The following is a 20427-nucleotide window of genomic DNA, read 5'->3' as shown; positions in this document are numbered from 1 at the left end:
TGATATTTCTTCTGGTATCTTACTTAATCTTTGCTACCACCATGCCCGTCACAGCTCAGTATGTGACAATGGGTTTCGGGGATGTAACCCTATTGTAAATCGGGAGCCACCTGTATTAAAAGTAGTAGAAACCTACCCGGTAACACAGGGCGTAAGTCCAGAGGGGGAGGGGACACACCCAGGACGGGACGCCAGTCCATCGCAAGGCACCCCAAGCAGGACTTGAACTCCTGCTCTCCAGTGGGTCTGGGGTTCAAGTCCTGCTTGGGGTGCCTTGCGATGGACTGGCGTCCTGTCCTGGGTGTGTCCCCTCCCCCTCTGGCCTTACACCCTGTGTTACCGGGTAGGCTCCAGTTCCCCGTGACCCTGTATGGGACAAGTAGTAGAAAGTATTAATTGAAAAATTCTGGCATCTAACTGCATGTGTTTTAAAATAAATAAAATATGATTTCTAAATAACACACACACACAGAAACCGCTTGTCCCAAGCGGGGTCGCAGTGAGCCGGAGCCTAACCCGGTAACACACAGCGTAAGGCTGGAGGGGGAGGGGACACACCCAGGGCGGGACGCCAGTCCGCCACAAGGCACCCCAGGCGGGACTCGAACCTCAGACCCGCCAGAGAGCAGGATCTGGCCAAACCCGCTGCACCACCGCACCCCCCGCAAAATATTAACATTTTCTAAAATACACAAATAATAAAGACCATAATGATTAAAATTTCTGATGATCATAGAATACACAAGATGTATCCAAGGATCAAACAAGACCCATGTTCAAAACAAATATCCTTGCCAAAGTTTTTACAGTGTAGCGCTTTCAGAAAATAGGTAGGCGCATACAAAAACTGTGACGTGAAAGTTAATCAGAAGAGTTGGCTATAACCCAGTATGAAATTATCAGTATGCTTTGCAGGGGTTTCTTCCTTATGCTACAGAGCTGGACAAACAGGTTTTTGATGGAGCTCAGATTTATGAAAATGAGATGGACACAGTCTAGTTGTAACAGACTCTTTGCTGCGTTGATCTCCTCTTATGGCACGCCACATACTCATCTTACAGAACACACTCGTTAGCATCCAATAATATGCAGGGAAGCACATACATACTTTTCAGGAACTGCGAGTGAGCTGCAAGTGTTCAACTTCTCCATGATTTGTGGTATTAATTAAAAAATGCAGTGCATTAAGCTGTCGGAGGAAAATAAGCTGCTTAGATCCTGGAAGGGTGGGAATGTGGAGAGGACTCACGGTGAAGACTTTCTCTGGCTGTCCGCGCGCCCGCATGTTGGTGTCGTGGATCTGTTTGAGGACCATCCAAGCCTCATCATGCTTCCCCACCTGATAGGAGACATTCATCATCTCATTTATATGAGATTAATTGCTGGTTCCAAGGCACTCATGCCGTCACGCCGTCATGGTGAGACGGTCCGAACGCAAAGAACAGCATCGTTCTCCTTTCTGTCACAGAAGGCTTGCAGAGCACACTCAACTCTGCATGGTATAGTTCTCTGTGCTTCAGAATTATTTACTTCAGTATTTGCAGAGATGTTAGTTTCATTAGCTCGGAATTACTTCAGGATTTTTGAAATCGATAAGAACTGATCAAGGACGAGAACATCCGAGGTGGTGCTCCTGCTCTCTCTCAACCAAGCAAATTACTGTTGTTAAAAAAAGCTGCTAAATTGGAAAATTAAACATTTAGAGAAAACGGTGAGTGTCAGCGACATTTTGTTCTTGTTAAGCACAAGAGAACTGTCAGACCCTTAGAGTACCACTGACAGACTATAAGAGAGCGGTATCTGCTGGTTAATGCTTGTTATTTGTTGCTTAGCTGACACTTTCTTCCAGAGCGTCTTGCAGTATTTGACTGTTTTATATAGCTGCATTTTCACTGGTGCAATTAATTATCAGTTTGCACCAATTCGTTATCTAAAGTGACCAAAGATTTCCATTGAAAAGCGAAGTTAGGTAATGCATGTAAAGTCACACATATAAACTATAAAATTAAATATACAACCTGCGCTAAAAATGTCAGTGAAACAACATCATCACTGGTTTTATATATATATATTATAATACATTATATATACAGTATACATTAGTGCAAAGAGCTGTGATAAGCATATACTATGTAAGCCCACATTTTAGAAAAGCAGTAGTGTCTGCAGAGCTGCTGTGCATGGCCACCCGTACCTCGAGAAAGAACCTGGGGCTCTCTGGCACAAAAGTGAGGGAGACAACAGCGCAGACGCAGGGCAGAGCACAGACTACCACAAACACCCTCCAGCTGTGGAACTGGTAGGCCGAGCCCATGCTGAAGCTCCACCCTGCAAATAAAACGCACGGCAGACAGCACATGTTGCAGGTCAACCTTGGGGTCATGAAGGCATCTCAGACAAGAGCCAAGAGTAGCTGCTTCCCAACCTACTGAAAAAGACAAATTTTAAAAAATGTGTATAGACGAGGTAAATCTCCCTATATGACTTTCAAAAGATACTTTCCATTCATGCATCTCTTTACAAGTTGTGATCTTTGAAAACTGTCAAATCCTCATTACAAAAAAAAGCATTGCAGCTTAGTCATCCTGTCAGATGGATAAACACAACAAAACAATTTCAGCGGAATACACTGGAACTGTCAATATTTTAATTTCCCGAGCAACTGAACCTTGTTTTTTGCCTCCAGTTCTCAGAAATAATAGATGGATCCATTTTACTTAGAAAAGGATAACAGTAAGTCACATTCTGAGAAAAGAAAAAAAAAAAATCTCATTAGGAATTACTCAAAACACATGTATATTATGATCACAATTTTTTAAGTGCAAAATGTTTTAATGTTTTCCTATGCACTGTACTTCACCCGAGACAAAGTACTTACAGGCATGGTTTTCTTCAATAACCTTCTCCAGTAATAGCGCACAATTAATCCTCCATAATTAATCCTGTTCAGGCAAAGACTAATTGTGGTTCATATGGGTTTCTCAACGGTGACATGGTAAGTAAAAGTACTTAACAGTTCTCTATGAGTAGGTGAGTAGGTGGCCCATTATCTCCATCTAAAGGTGCACAAACACACAAAAATCGAGGGGTATTTTGCTTACCTTTTACCAGCAATATTCTATTGCTATAGCAAGTGTTAGTGTTTTAAATAACTTTCAGAAGAAAAAAACACAGGTATGCAAGTATCACTTATTTCATCCCATCCATTTAAAGAAAAACTGATACAGTACAGGTCAGTGGTGACCCAGAACCAATCGCAGGAAGCGGAGAGCACAAGACAGGGTACTATCTGGATGGACAGGACAACAGTGCATCGCCAAACAGCCCAAGGCACTAGTTTATTCATAGACACTAATGCATTCAGAACCACCACTTCAGTTGAGACATGTTTTGGGACCGTGGGAAGAAATGAAAGAACCAGAGAAAACCCATGGGAACATAGGGCGATGTTCAAACAGACAGATCTAAACCCAGATTCTAATCCTGAACCTTGGAGCTTTGAGGTGCAAGGGCTACATACCACAACTCTGTGATACATGTTCAACTTTTCCAACAAAGACAGCACATTTCACAGTTGGGTCCTGAGTGCCATTACTGAGGAGAGGAAAATACAGTCTAAATTGTCTGTTTCAGGTGAATTCTTTGTCTCTTAGAGGGGGAGCAATGAACGCTCAATCGAATTGCTGACCTTCTCTTGTTCAAGTGTTAAGTGCTTAATAGAGTTCAGACCAAAGGACTGCAAATATAAGCCCCCCATGTGTCCCACCATTTTCATTCATTCATGTGGAAAAGAACTTACTTACAGTGCACTGCTGATGTTCTAGAGCTGGAACATTACTGATTTTTGGAATGCATTTTAGAACAGAATTGTACTAGGTTTCCCTGGATTGAAGCAACCCTTTACATTCATCATCAGGCTTGGCTGGTCCCAGGCCATCTTCTTATACACACTTGCTCTTAGGCGAGGAGAACTCCACCAGATGCCTTAATGCATCCTGGGAACCCTCTGAGGCAGGTGATTGCTGGCTCCTGCAGTGTGTGCGTGTTTTTGTGTGTTACTGGGGGCCTTCCTCTCCTTCAGTATCACCTTCTCACTTCACTGGGCAGTAAAGATGTATGACTCACAGAGCCAAAGTCTGCAGTGCAGTGTGGAGCACAGAACAATGAGAAATGTGGATAAAACTGCAATGAACAACAGGAACAAAAGGAATGAATGGAGTCAAAATATCAAAATTTAATAAATGTAATTGTGTATGAATGTATGATAAATTTGAAACAATGTCTCACTAGTGTAATTCTTCAGACATCTTTCTTACATTTTTTTGCTTTACATATATACAATATATATTTTTTATATTTTTTCATTTCGATGTATAATACATATACGTAACTATACAATATATTTGTAATTTGTATTTTATATATATATATATATATACGTATACATATATATTTTATATATAATATATGTATATGTATATATACTATGTTATATATATATACACACAGTATATTTACAGACACCACTGTACTTACGTAAATTTGACTTACATAAATTCGGATTTCCGTTAAAAAATTCCTGGCACACACATTATTTACGGGTAGCGCTTATGCAAAACATCTGAAATACGTCAAGCACAAGTCAACGAGACAAGGCAGGCAGCTGCATCTTCCCAGTTCCAGCGTGTTTTGAGCCATCAACGCATCTCCTCTCCTTAGTGAAGCGCTCATATTTTTTATCCATTTCATTATTCACAATGCCTGGTGGTAAACGTGCACTTGAAGGAAAACGAGAACCGTCTCGCAAGCACACAACAATCGATTTGGAGATGAAATTGAAAGTAATATGGAATTATAAAGGTGGAAAGATTATCGTTTATAGCATAGGAACCAGGTTTAGCCATATCGACTATAAAAACAATAGTGAAGGACACTGCACATACAAAGGAGCACACGATGATTTACAGTAGGGTAGGAGGGGGAATCTAACATACATAACTTTTGACTTATGTAAGGGGTTGAAGAATGGTCTATTTGCGTAAGTTGAGGGGTTTCTGTATATATAATATATATATATATACACTTTACAGCGACTAGTGTTAATTTAAATTTTTGAAGTCATGAAGTTATGTTTAAAAATTTTTTACTTCTCATGGTTCTACCATTTCATGAACATGAAAGTCTTCTAAGAGCAATGACATTTTAGGAAAAGGGCAACAGGGTTATATCATTCTGGCAGCTTCTCATTAGCTTAAGGGCTTATCTTGAAAGCAAAGATTTATTGGGTTCCACTAGGCACCACTGTGAGGCCTGTCTATCTTACACCTTTCAAGTGGGTGTCACTGGTTGCAGGGTTCTTCCTGCAGATGATGTGTGATTGTTCCTCTGGGTAAACAGCACAGGGATAATGGTGCACACAGTGGCATATGGGTTCCTGGAACAAGCCAGAGTACCGGCCAGAGAATTAACCAAAGAACTGAATAGGTCATCAAAAATATTTCAAACAACCTGCATCCAACATAGGTTTTCATTTACTAACACCCAAATGTAAAGTTTTACCTGCCGGTTTAACTCTCAAATTAGTTTTTTCTTAAATCATTTTTTGCAAATTCTGAACATCACCAAAATAATGACCAAGATTATGACTAAAATAATGCTAAACAATGCGATGAAAATAATGAAAAGAGTGTATCTTAAAGAGGTGTTTGTAGCTGTTGGCCACAAATTATCCTGCCTCTTATTCTCTCAGCAATTATCTGCTTGACTGAATTCATTATTTAGGTATTAAGTCACCTCACCTTGTGTTTCAGGTGAAAATAAATGGCTCATTAAAAGGTAACTCTAAAACCTTCAACACTACAGATGCAGAGGACATGCGATAGCTTCATTCTAGTCCAGAGGTTGCCATACTCAACTTTCATGGTCCACTCTTTCCTGATGTTGCAGCAGAAATTTAGACATTACATGTTTTTTGAACACACTGAGTCATGTAACTAGACAGGAGCCACACTTCCAAACACGTACTGTAAGTCAAACGCATAAATTGCTCACAGATTCACCGCTAGTGAGAGCAAGGCGTGTCACTGCAGAAATGATTTGTCAAGTCTGTCCAAATTTTATGCTGCGTGAACTGGTGCAATGATACGAGGTCATGCGGCAGAAGCAGTGCGTCCTTTAGAATTAGCCAGCGTGGGACTCTATGATTTCACTTTTTAATGTTTTCACAGACCATCAAAGATATTTGGCATTATTCAGAACAAACTCTACATTCGCATTCAAGGCCAAAGGCAGGTGGGTCTCCAAGACTTCATTTTAATCATACTGTAGAACTATAAACAGGCGTTTCCCCGCAAACAGTCTTTAAGACAGTACAACAAAGGAGGAAAATTTGAAGTGGGAGTGGAAAAGAGTAATTGGATGGGTTCCTGTCAAGGACAGATGTGCAGAGCAGCTGGGAAGCCACGACTGAAGAGTCCTGAGATGTTTGGCACTCACGCAGATATGCACCCGCTGGAATGGCCTTCTCGGGGGTAATATAACATAGTCCCTGAAGGTCAGCGTTGAATGCAAGGAGCTGAAAATCTCATTACCCGGATTATGTATATAATTGAGCAGCTTGTGAGGCCGACTGAATTAGCAGCCCCACTGGGTTTAAGCGCCTCTGGTGGGCTCCTTTGCAAGGTCTTGGTTGGCATTTTAGCAGGATTGAACCTATGGCCTTTGCACAGTACCCAGATGTCACACTTCACAAAAGTCAGGCAAAAGAGGAGGAAAAGCTCTCCACGAGAGTGCCACATCGCCTTGCTTGTCAGTGATGGAAAAGAAGAAACGCAGCAGAACGAATTTCATGCAACGGCCTCTTAACTGAAAAAAGTTAAAACTGAAGACTAATCAATTGACCTCAATTACGGGCCGAAGCCCTTAAACATGGAGGGAGAAAACGAGTAGGCTGCATGATGGCCCTTCTCTTTGTCAAGGTCTGCAGTCTTTTATGTAAAATCAATGGCTGCCACTAATGATAAAATGCTTTCCTCGACATTCCATAATGCAGACCTACCCCCGGCACCAAGTTATTTATGATAGTGCTCAGCGGCAGTCACAAGACGCACAATGAATAGTGTTCAGCGCTTTCTTAGCCCACAAAAATGTAGCTGATTAACCTCATTGTGAGTAGGTATAAGGTCTTTTAAAATCTGTGTGGTGTGGGGAGATTTATCTATTCCATTGTCAACAACCGCATGCCCTGAGCGGGGGCGCGGCGAGTCACAGCCTTACCCGGCAACACAGGGCGCAAGGCCGAAGGGGGAGGGGACACACCCAGGATGGGACGCCAGTCCATTGCAAGGCACCCCAAGCAGGGATTGAGCCCCAGACCCGACACACAGCAGGCACCGGCTGAACCCACCACACCACCACGTTCAGCCCTTTGGAGGTTTATTGAGGGTCTAAAAACTAAAAGTAAAGAACCATTTCTTGTAAGGTCACACTTAACATGCCAACACTTCCTAATCCAGTTAAATGTGTAAACTTTCTTTACAGAGCTGTGTGAGTACATGAAATTGTGGAACACACCAATACATTTTACCTGGAAGAATTTGAATGCATTGTAATATTTCACCAGATACTCATAAGCATGCTTGGAGGTATGCTAGGTAGTGACATTAGTCTGTATATCTTTCCTATACATAGGCAAAATCTGCAAGAAAAATATCTTAAAAGTCTTAACGGCACTTTAGTTGAAATATAAATGTTGAATACAAGCAATGCACTTCCAGTCATCAAAATGACAAAAATTTACTTGGATTTCCTGCTTCCTCAAGAGAGCTTTGCTTACACAAAATAGCAGCTTCAAACATACCATTTACAAGTTCAGTCTGGCACATCTGCTGAGTGAGTAGGAAATAACAAATGAAGGTGTACCGATATACCGAGGCGCTACACACACTGTGCTACATTCTCCTCTATGACTGGTTCTTGCTAAACGCTGCAGTGTGGTGGACAAAGCGGAGCTTTAACCTTGTCAAGGTCCATTTATCCTGCAGACTCCCTCCCATTAGTGATCATAAGCAGCATGGGCCATATATCATGCAGCAGACAAACTGTTCCTATGGCGACGCTAACCTACACTAGTACTACGGCTGTATCCCAAGTAGCTTGTGCCTTTCTCTGCCCTTGGGTGACTATGCATTAAGACACAAGGTTATTGCCAAAGGTTTACCACCATGAAAAACAATATAGTGTACAGTAATAAATTAAAATTTAGTCTAGCCAGGTCAATTATGCAAACTAAATAGTCACAGAACAGATGATGGTATACAGAAAAATTCTAGGACCCAAGAGATCCAGCACTACACAAAGAGTTCTGATGAAAATGAAGAAAATGAAAAAGTGACATGGCCTGCGTTGATCTTATCGAGAGCCCCAGGTAAAACTGTCAGTGTACTAGCAGTGCCAAAGAGAAAAACAATGATTACTCATCAGTTTAAGAGCAATCGGTTAAAATTCCCAATAACTAAACTCAAGGCACTGACATGTACAGAACCCCAGACTCACATAGTACATGCAATAAGACAAATACTTTGGTGTATCAAACTCTTGTATGTTATGGAATATATAAATAACATTAATCGTATTGATCAAAATTGACTGACCTAAAAGCTTTCCAGGACATTATGCATCCTACAGAAAAGGAATCTTTGACTTTTGGAAAATTGCAATTTTGAATTCCTTGTCATATCTTTACTTGGGCAATTTGCTGTATTCGTATGGTGCCATGGTGGCACAGTGAGTAGTGCTGTTGCCTCACAGTGCCTGGGTGATATAAGACGACGTGGGTTTGATCCTCGCTCAGCGAGTGAGAGAGAGAGAGTGTGTGTTTCACTGATGTATGGATGAGTGACCCAGTGTAAGTAGTGTATCTAGCAGTGTAAATCACCTTGGTGAGCAGTGTGTGTGGGCTGATAACACTACATAGTATCCACTGGAAGTCGCTTTGGAGAAAAGTGTCTGCTAAGTAAATAAATGTATGGGAATAAATCAATAATAGCAGAGGGCTTTAGTGCTGCTAAAGGTTGTGCTTTTGTTAACATGCTAAAATTTACCCATTGTAAGCTAAGTCTGAGGTCACTATCCTGCCCTTTGTATAACAAATGTAATGTAGAGCAGTTCTCAGATGAAACAGTGATACTCTGAGTAATAAAGCCAGCTGACCTGCAGCCTGGGAAGCATAGCGCCCCAGCGGATGACCAACTGTCTTTTCAAAGAATTGCAAACATGGCTGTTTCCTTTGTGAAGTCCTTGATACTGAAAGGTGGTGTAAATCAGGCAGTGGTTTTCATTCACCATCAGTGAAAGTAGGAAGGTACTAGGAAGCTTCTCAGCAGCAATGAGTGGCGTTCACATACAGTTATGCTCTGGTTCAGAATGGTTCTTAGAGTGATGCATAATGATGCAAAAAACTTTCTCTAAAACGTGTCCTTCACAGATGTCACCGTCTGAAAAAGTCGCTGTGAACATCCAACACTAAGAAACCTTAATGAGATAGAAGAATTATACATTGATACTAGACATCTATTATGATAGCATTGCTCATAGATTGTCTTATTCTGCATCTTTTTTCCTGTATTTTGGGTTAGAAATGACAGGGCTCTGTCTGCCTCATTCTGTTCCTGGAGTCTTTATCCTTTGAATGTCCCTGGCTCAGTCTGCATTCATAATTTAACCTGCTTTTCTCTGTGTTCTCCAGGTACTCTAGGGAAGGATATCTCACAATACAAAACAGAGTGCCTTCACAAATCATGACACACACCGTCCTCATAATTAGTTAATATAGTAACAAACATGCAAGCCTTAGCTAATTAATATGCTAACAGACACATGCTATTAATTTGTTCCTACAATTAATTTTTAAACAATGCCCTAGTCCAGAGAAATGTATCGCTTACTTAAATTTACATTCACATTTACATGTATTCATTTAGCAGATGCTTTTCTCTAAAGCAATGTACAACTCAAAATAGAACAATCAAAAATGGATTTCTGAAAAAAGGCAAAATGCATTAAATGCAAACATATGATTGCTTAAGACCAGTTAATTTGTTCTTTTTTGTTGGTGCACATTACACAAGTAACTCCTTATAAGACTGAGCCACGTAGAAAATGTAAAGGTTATCATGACAGGTGGAGTGATGCACATTTATAGAACTGTCACAAGATCAGGAGAGAAGTGGTTAGATAAAGACTGGTTTAAAGACCCTTGTGGAATGCTGAAACGGACTGAGCAGATCTGAGGGATAGAGGGAGCTCATTCCATCCCAATGGAGCTAAAATCATAAACATACAGGCTTTCAGTTTGTGACCATCTGTGAGTGAGATCACCAAGTAGGTAGAGGTGGAGAAGCATAGCGCTCTTACTGGGGTGCAGAGAATGTGCACTTAGTCATACACACTGGATTCTTGTGTTACAAACAGGTGAGTTATGAACTTTCAAAGATAAACACTTTTCAGTGTATTTTCATCTCTATTTTCTTCTCTTACCAATTTTCAAAAATTTGTGAAAAGCCCCTGCACTTCTCCAAACTACCATTTGTTGACAGCAAAACAGACCTAAACAGAGTAGGGATGAGACCTGATTAATTAACAAATCGAATAATGAAGTACAGTGAAGCACTCATGCAGTGAATCACTTCCATCCTTGTTGCCACTTTTGCTGAGTCTGTCTTACAAGAGACATGTAGTCAAGCACTCCTTAATTCCATTTTATGACACTGTCCTCCATTCAGTCCAGTTTGCTTTCTTTTCTCTACTCCACTTTTTCATTCCTCCATGGCAACTGGTGCATAGGAGGAATGTGGTCCTGCTTTGTATGTATAAAGAGACAAAAAGGAGGTTGTACAGACTGTGTTTTTTTATTTTTGTTCATTGGTAGACTAAATTTTAATGTTGCTTCAAGTTAATCAAAGCTAATAAAATAAAAGTGATATGGTGACATCTACGATGTTCTCTGACTCATAACCTACAGTATGTTTCCAGGATGGACACAGGAACGCTGAAAGCTGCACTGGATGTGCAGTTAATGAAAATAAAATTAATTAATTCAATATTGTTAGAGGGAAATTTAATTTATTAGACCTTTACATGAGGTTATCTGCAGAATTTAACTCATGAATAATTCAAGACATCTGTCCATTTAAGCCTTTATTGACTGTGATGTAATAGTTAGATTTACAAACAATTCAAGTTACAGTCAGACTTCCAGTCACAATTATGTTTATAAACTGCGGACCCAATGGAGTCTGTAACCATTTTAAGGGCAGCATGCTTCGTTTGAAAAATATGAATGTGGATGAAGTCCATTAACTCATTTGAATTACCGTCACTTTTAAATATATACTGATATCTGAGAGTCTCACAGTCACCTCCTCTGTTGACTTGGCTAAAGAAGGAATGGCTAAATATCATTCTTTCAACAGTTCTAAATTTGTGGACCAGGGACCCCAACAGAAAGGTATTTTGTGCAAATGCAAAACACAAATTATGTCACCTCTGACACAGGGTGAATGACATTTTTTTATAAAAAGGCCCAGACTTTTTTCACAATATACAGTACACTTACTATAATATGTGAACTATAATTACTGAAATTTATGTAGTAAGATCTAAAGGAAGAGAGAAAAATAGTATTTTCTTTCTACTGCTGGATCGCCTTGGAAATAAGGTACAGTAAAATGTGGAAATATAAAATTTCTGGTTTAAAATGAACACATACATTGAGATGTTCATTACCTATGTTTGCATATATCCTTTAGATATACTTAAATCTGAATTGTGCCAGATGTACTGAAAACATTATGCAGTTTATCCTTAAATACCTTTTTCCCCAAACCAACCCAAAATGTAATGTTTTAACAATCAATCAAGTAAATTACCCACTAGATAACGGAGCACTATGCATTTTGAATTAATTAACAGAATATTTCATAATCATCACGCACACTGGCCGTAAGGCATAATTTCACACATGCCTTCCACGGGACCAATTTAAAGGAAGTCAGCACAGTGGCATTCTAGGTAAGTGCCCTGTCACCTGAACACTGTGAGAAGCATCAAGACAATTGATTGCCTCCAGCAAGTGATCACTTTCATCAGTTTTAAAGAGTGATATTTTCACCATGACATGTTCCTTATCACATATGTCCAGCCAGTGGCATTTTCATTAACCTGACCTGTATCAAAATTCTGATTATTTCATAGCAGCTTCAGGGACTGAGAAGGTAGACATGTCAGGACAATTCCAAGCCAACACATGGACATATTATCCTTTTGCTACAACATCAGGGCAATGCAATGTTAGCAAAGACAAGATTCTGGTGCTGATACCTACCGTAGTGTGGGATGATGGCCCAGGCCATGGCAGAGGCATAAATGCCCCCGATCATCCAGAACATGCACAGCCAGCTCAAGTGCTCACCACGCTTCTCTCTGGCCAGCACCTCTGAGAAGAAGGAGAAGACGATGGGCACAGCCCCGCCGATCCTGTCGGAAGAAGAGAGGAAGATCTTTAGTCACTTTCCCCAAGACAGTGTGGAGATCCCCCTTAACAAAAACACAAGTCCTTGAGTGAAAGCAGACAATAAAGCCAGATGAGAGACAGATACGTCATGTCCATCAGTTGAGTTAAACAGGGTTTTTGCTAGAAAAATATGCAAAGTGCTTAGGTGATGCTACATTTTCTTCCACAGAACAATTTGGTTGGTAATAATTCTTTGATACATGGGTTGGAGGAACATTAAAAGCTACTCCACTGTATTCCATCAGAAACAAGTGTCAAGAATTTAACATTCTGTGGCATAATATTACATTAATATGCATATGCATATTAATATGCATATTAATATAACATTTTGTGGCATAACATTATGATGAATATCCTGTATTTCCTTGAAATTATGAGAGTAATACTCCAAATATAGTGAAGATTTTTGAAAAGTAAACGATTTGTAAAGTTTTTAAATAACAGTATGATACAACATGAATAGATCAGCTCAGATTTCGGCAGACTATAAACTGATAATCATAAATATACACTAAATAAATGGTTAAACAACCTATACACTGAGATACTACAAATATAAAATTCCTTTGTAATATTATACAATTAAAAACACAAAAATTCAATGAATTAATTGCAATCAGTGACATGTGATTTACATCAGGGGTCAGTTCTTATTCATCTGATGTGTTCAATATCCATCTGGCCTGATTTTCATTAAGCCTAATAGAATGCACACCTTTAATACAATTGTTGCAATTTTGTCATTTTCAACACTTTAAACTTAATCTCTGCCATGAAATTTCTTGGGAGTGCTGAGAACATTTATCTGTTTTACCTCTGTTTACATGCCAGCTACTGTGTAGGAGTTCCCTCTGCCCTTATAAATCACAGCCTTATTTCTGTGTGTTTAGAGTCTCCCAAACATGCCCTCAGTGAATGACCTGACATTAAAAGAAAGGGAACTAGCTGAAGTGGGGATATTTCCAGACAATGTAATACAGTGCTTCCTTTTAAGATCTGTCTTACTAATCATATTTCTCTTAAATTCTTGGAAATGCATGAAGAAACTCAGAAGCTTAAGAGAAATTATTGGGTTTTGTTAAATGGTCCAGAGAGATCCTTGTTTTCTATACTGCTAGCATGTAACATGAAGATGACAAAAACCACTGGGTGCTTAAACAATTTAAAAGCTAATAACGACGCATGTGGAAAAAAGTTGCAAATGTATTTTTATTTGTGGAAATGCTAAGTTACTGACTAAATGACAATCTACTTTATTTTCCCTGACATTGTTCTGTCAACAGATTCAATACAATAAATCTACAAATGCATGGTTGTTAATGTCCTCTCATGCATTCTTGTAAAAAATAAGGGTTAAGAAGATACAACATTTCAGATCCTTGACTTCTTTTTACTCGTAGAACCTACACTGGCAAAAACAATGACAAAAACAGTCTGCAAAATATCTCAAAGAATAAACTAAATAGTAAATCATTATTGATAACTAAACACACACACATACATTGTCTGAACCGCTTGTCCCATACGGGGTCGCGGGGAGCCAGAGCCTAACCCAGTAACGCAGGGCATAAGGCCAGAGGGGGAGGGGACACACCCAGGACAGGACGCCAGTCTGTCGCAAGGCACCCCAAGCAGGACTTGAACCCCAGACCCACCAGAGAGCAGGCACAGGCCAAACCCGCTGTGCCACCGCACCCCCTACTAATTAACTAGTTGAAGTAATTTTAAAAAAATTGAACAACATGTAACGAAAGGTATAATATTGACAAGAGTAGAAGATAAGCATTTATATAACAAAAGTTCAATCTGAGTTCTCTTCAACAACACCACTTCTCATTATCCAGCAGCATAAAGCAACATCAGTGTGCAAGAGCTTTATAAAAGATTCACATCTTTAAACATAATTACATTTTAAAAATGGATATCTCAAAGACTATATGGCTGGAGGTCACACAAGGGGATCAGTAACATGTTTATAAACAAATTTTGCACCAAATGACAGTTGCAACTGTGACCCAATGACACTATTCCATATGTCTCTATATTTAATAAGCTATCCTTATCACCATCTTTCTTTCAGTTATCCAGGTGTTACTGAGACTGAAACATGATAAATACAAAAAGAACTGCTGTTTACATGATGTACTGCTATATTCAGATGTTCAAATGACCTTTCATTTAATTTCCTGTTTTTGCAAAACAGTGAACAGGGCTATTTGTAGATATAAAATAAAAAAGTGGTTGTGGCCAGCACTGTGACCAAAAAACCACCCAAAAGACATGTATACGTAAAAGTTTTACTATGACAGCTCAATTAAGAATCACTACACTAAACACTGAAAATAAACCATACCTGAATTTAGATTTTGAAGTTGTTATAGTGCAGATGTGTTCTTTTCAGAGTGGGCCTTCAGTTTGTTTTGCTCATTACAACAAAAAAAGCAATACTGTTTCTTTTTTTATACTTAGCAATGAGGTCTGGCATCCCAATGAGAAATTTTTATGCACTTATTCCAATTGGTATTTGAGTAAGCAATTTTAAATCAGTAATTTTTCCTTTTGGTTTGTTTGTGAAGGGAACTCAATGATTGCTTGCTTCCACAGAAGAGAGGAAGGAGAAATGAGGAATGCACACGTCTGAAAATCTATGCAAATGGTCCAGAAAACAATTATACTGACAGGCTCAAGTGAGCTTCCAGATGGTGTTGATTACAAAAGTATAAAATGAGGCAAAATACATTAAATCTTTGAAGACAGAGCATTAAAAAAACATTTTGAATATTGTACTTGGTTTTCTCGGTCAAAAAGAAAACAGTAAATACTATTACTGTTCATTTGAATGCAATCCATATAGTAATGGCTTACCTAAAGTCGAATTAGTCTTTATACTGTATTTTCTCTGCTTATTACATTGTTGTATCATATACAAGGCTAGCGTGACCTATCAAAAGAAATTGAAAATGTTTATCAATGTATGCATGTATGTATGTATTTTTTTATTTAGTTATTTATTATCACCTCTGTGCTAACATTCAAAAACAGCGATATATTGGGGGTACACTATTATGCCATTACATTGGTTTATAACAATATAGAATACTAATATAGCTTTCTAACGTTATAATTTTGTGGTAATAACAAAAAAATGAATCTTTGACATGAACATATTTCTTCAGTTTGATAAAGGTTCTGTTCTGAACATGATTTGAAGTTCGAGAGTCAGCAGACATCGTTCAGACAGGGAATAAATGTTCCAGAGCAAGGACACACTGATGGCAAAACACATTAAATTAGTAACAAAATGCTGTGACGCACATTTGCTTAGCTCCTTCCAGTTTTTTTCTGTTTCACTTAAGATATGGGCTTATGCCAGATGACTAAAATAGCCACTGTGCTGTTCTTTGACATTGCACTCTTAAATTAATGGGAGAGACAGGGACGGAAAGTCAGGTCCAGAAGGAGAAAAGGGGCGTGCCTGGAAAGCCGGTTATCTCTTTAGCAAGTTAAACGGAGCACCCTAGAACTCTTTGGAGGGCTCCACTTGGAAAAGGATGACATTTGATGAGCACATCTCAGTGGAAATGGAGTTTACTACTATCATAAGGGTCAGTGTGAAGGCGGCAAAGCGTCTGGATGGGATGTTTGAGTCAGAAGTCTGAATATGCAAGGCTCTCTGGGCACAGTTAAAGTACCTACACTATAATTTTACATTCAGAATAGTAGCTCATAAGAATGCTTCAAAATACTTTATGAATATAGTAACATTCAAAATTGTTTATAGATATTTATATGATAAATATATAAATATGAGGTAATGTTTTACTCACTGAATTGCTTTCTCAAGCTATTACAACTTTAAAATGTAAATAGCTGACTTTAAATCCACAAGCAAAAACTTTACACTGAAATTGGAAAACTAAAACTATAAAGTGTCACCAAAAGATATGTACTTAGAAAAATTTATACATACAGTATATTATAAATACTGACATATTTAATGACATTTTAGTTGTGAGACCGTTTTTTTGTGAAATTTCCATCAAAACAAGTCTTATCTCATGTTCTATACTGCAGGTAGGTTGTACCACCAGCATGTAAAGTTGAATTTCTGATAGAGGCTGCGAACAGGAGAAGAACCAACAGCCCTGAGCACTCACCCAAACCCAGAGATCATACGGCACAGCAAGAAGACGCTGTAGCCCTGAACGAAGGAGGACAGGAAGGCGAAGAAACCGTTGACTGACATGCAGATGAGTAGGGATTGGCGACGGCCCACCTTGTCCGACAGCCCACCCCAGAAGAAGGCCCCCACCATCATTCCCAGGTACACTATGCTGCCTAGAGATACAAAGGAGAAAGACAGAGAAAGCAGAATAAAGAAGCATGCATGTATCAGTCCTGAGAGGTGAATCTAAGGACTGAAGAGATCCTGTGAGTGAGAAAGAATCTAGTGTCTCCCAATTAGAACACTTATTCATCCAGAAAACTGTGCAGAATTTCTATTATAACATACAAATTTATAGTGTCAAAAGGAGTCTGGAGCCATTTCACAGTTGGGAGGCTGCATAGTCATATTTTGGAATGCCATAATTATTTTGTCAGAAACAACATCATGCTTTTGATTTCCACAAACAACACCCTCCTGTCAGTGTCATAAACTTCTCGTTGTGCTGAACAGTTTCACAAGAAAACAGAAGATCACAGCATTGGCTCTTGCCAAAATTTCGTTATCATCACTATAACAGCTTTACACAGTTTCAAGTGGAACATATAAAGAGCACTGAACTGTTTTTATATAGGAATATAATCAACCTATAATTCTGCCTTTATATTTGCCCTTTGCTCAGGCTAGATGAATTACAAATGAGCCTCCATCTCTTCAACAGAAATGACAGATGACCTTGGTTTGACCCTGAGAATCTCAGAGTCAATATGTATGTAGGGGTGTGTCTGGCCATATTTATTCAGTATTTTATGTTTACTAGTTATTGCAAAAACACAGTTTTAGTCAAAATAAATTCACTGAAACAAAATGGCCTCATGGCGTAAAAGAACAAAAGAATTTACCAATAAAAAGCAACCACCGCAAAACTCAGTACTTCACCAAATTACCTCACCAACATTTTCCAGAACAACCCACCCCGTCAGCATCCCTGACAAGGTGAATACAGGGAGCCACTCAGCCACATCAAGCACACCTGAACCCAATAAACACCAAATCCCCAGCACCACAACAGAAGTGACGGACAAACATCTAGTAGCAGAATCCTGATGAGCTCTTTACTGTATTCCCTGGTGATTTCATAGCGGTTCTCATTCCGTGTTTATTCACGTGCTTCTAAAGGCCTATTTACAGTGTGTTTGTGTTCTAGTCCGAAGCTCCACTTCCATCTTAGTCCATCTTCCATACTCTTGTCCCAGTCCCATGTCCCTATCTAGTGTAAGTCACTTTTTTCTGTGTATTCAGTCAGTTTCCTTTATGAGACACTCAGTGTGTCTTTTCACCCCATGTTCCTCATCTTACTTTAGCACTTTCTTTCTTTGCGCATATACAGTATATGATGCGAATATATGTATACACACACACACACACACACACACACACACACACACACACACACACACACACACACACACATTTTCAGAACCGCTTATCCCATACGGGGTCACGGGGAACCGGAGCCTACCCGGTAACACAGGGCGTAAGGCCAGAGGGGGAGGGGACACACCCAGGACGGGACGCCAGTCCATCGCAAGGCACCCGAAGCGGGACTTGAACCCCAGACCCACCAGACAGCAGGACTGTGGTCCAACCCACTGCGCCACCGCACCCCCTATATGTATATATTCACTCTGATTTTGAAAACATCACTCTTTTCATTCGCATTTGGATGCACAGCAACACACATTCGTGTCTGCGTCAATGTCACCGTCGGATGTGACAACTCCTTAAAAATCACACTGTCCGAACGGCACTTTCAGTCGAGTTTCTTTAATTTGAGCTACCCGCGGCACCCGGTGCTCATTTCCACTCAATGATTTGTCTCCATACACATCCACCAAGGATACTAAATATGTGTAAAGTATGTTACATTTGAAAAACAAGCAATTCAGTAATGTTACGAACATATTAAAAATGTGGAAAAATAGGTTATTCATCAAGCATTTGGTGTATTTCACTGGAGCTGTTATTAAAGACCTGAAACAACAAGCAACTGTTTTTTGACATTCTATTTGCGCTGAGAGTGAATTCAATCTTGCTGCCATCACAACATGCTGAGCTCAGCTTTTTCTGCATGGGTGAGTTCTCAAGAGAAAGAGAGCCCTACTTTGCCTTGATCCATATGCAAAATAAATATCACTCATCATGAATATAAGGGGTCCCAAACTATTGCTTCTAATTCCTGCTTATTTAAATCATGGTACACTAATAAAAATGCTAATGCTCTGGAAGAAGGGAAATGGCCTGGTTAAGCACACTACCTCCCTTCAGATCCGGAACGGTGCCTCTTTTGGTCCTCCGTCCCGATTGGATAGATATCTAAAAGTTTGTTTCCTTATCGGGGAGTACAGATGTGATGAGGCAGCTCCTGGCCGGGCCTGTAATTCATTACTCCTGACAGCTACGGGAATCGAAACACACTGCGGCGTGCAGTTGCCCCTGCAGGAGGAGACTGCGGTCAAGCAAGCTGCACTTACCAAATTAATGTTAAAGCTCCCCCTGCTCACTTACAGTATTGGACTGCACTATTACGTAGTTTAAAATGGGTGGTTTCAAAGTGTGGGCAAAGTGACCATGTGTCTTTTAGTTGTATTGTAAAAATATTAATTATCAAGTTCAATTTTCTGTTCTCACATTCTCTTCTCATATTTGGAATTGCTTTCTTTGAAATACCATTACCTGCTTCTGACCTGAGCTAACATTCTTTACCATTGTGGCACAGTGGGTAGTGCCACCTGGGCTGTTGATTCTTACATGAGCTTAAATCTAAGTCTTGTAGGCATTTGCATGTTCTCTCCAGTTTGTGTGGGTTTTCTACTAGTGGTTCAGTAGTCTCACACACACACACACACTGGTTGAAACCGCTTGTCCCAAGTGGTGTTGCAGCAAACCAGGGCCTAACCCGGAAACACAGGGCGCAAGGCTGAAGAGGGAGGGGACACACCCAGGACGGGACGCCAGTCTGTCGCAAGGCACCCCAAGCAGGACTCGAACCTCAGACTCGGAGAAGCGGGTACAAGCCAAACCTGCTGCGCCACCACACCCACTGCCCCAATTTTCTCCCACATATTAAATACATGTTTCACTTAAACTGGTGACTCTAAATTGCCCATAATGAGTGTGTGAGTGAATGAATGTTTGTGATTGTCCAGCAATGGACTGACATCCTGTTCAAATTCTTGCAGAAGTGAAACACATATATGATTCAACTCCCCTTATTCAACCTGGCACAGAGGTAAACACCTGTTCTAAAATCAACAACAAAGCAACAGAAAAAACCCCAATTGTCACGCTCACGCCCACAACTCAATTGACAGCACCTGACTCCAGTTCCTGACTAACTGCTCACCCTTTAAAAGACCCTCCTCATCAGCGCCCATACCTTTGCGGAATCTCGTTAGAGACAACTGCCCTCCTTCGTGACGTCCGGTTCACACGCATCCCTTGTTCTCAGTTCTCGTCCTCTGGTTTTCCTCCCTTCGCTTTGTTTCCCGACCACTTCCACAGATCTTCGTTTCAACGTCAACTGCCGATCGACCGACTCTTCGCTTTGTCTCCTGACCTCGCCCATGGATCACCACTCTGACTCCGACCGCCGATCGACTGACCATTCGCCTGTCCCAGACACCAA

At 40.0% G+C, this 20427-nt stretch overlaps 1 protein-coding gene across 1 annotated transcript in view; it reads right to left on the bottom strand.

The window, feature by feature from the left end:
* LOC108925029 (synaptic vesicle glycoprotein 2C-like) overlaps positions 1–20427 on the bottom strand; it is a 51052-nt gene that overhangs the window by 11629 nt on the left and 18996 nt on the right. Inside the window, exons 3-6 of the mRNA XM_018736732.2 lie at positions 16732–16912; positions 12383–12534; positions 2195–2328; positions 1250–1339 (exon numbers count right to left, since the gene is read on the bottom strand). Of these exons, the coding sequence (XP_018592248.2) occupies positions 1250–1339; positions 2195–2328; positions 12383–12534; positions 16732–16912 (557 nt within the window). The remainder of the gene's footprint in view (positions 1–1249; positions 1340–2194; positions 2329–12382; positions 12535–16731; positions 16913–20427) is intronic.

The sequence above is a fragment of the Scleropages formosus genome, chromosome 6 (assembly GCF_900964775.1).
Source record: "Scleropages formosus chromosome 6, fSclFor1.1, whole genome shotgun sequence".
NCBI classification, from domain to species: Eukaryota; Metazoa; Chordata; class Actinopteri; order Osteoglossiformes; family Osteoglossidae; genus Scleropages; species Scleropages formosus.
Note: the sequence above shows the minus strand (reverse complement) of the source record. Positions and strands in the feature narration are given on the sequence as shown.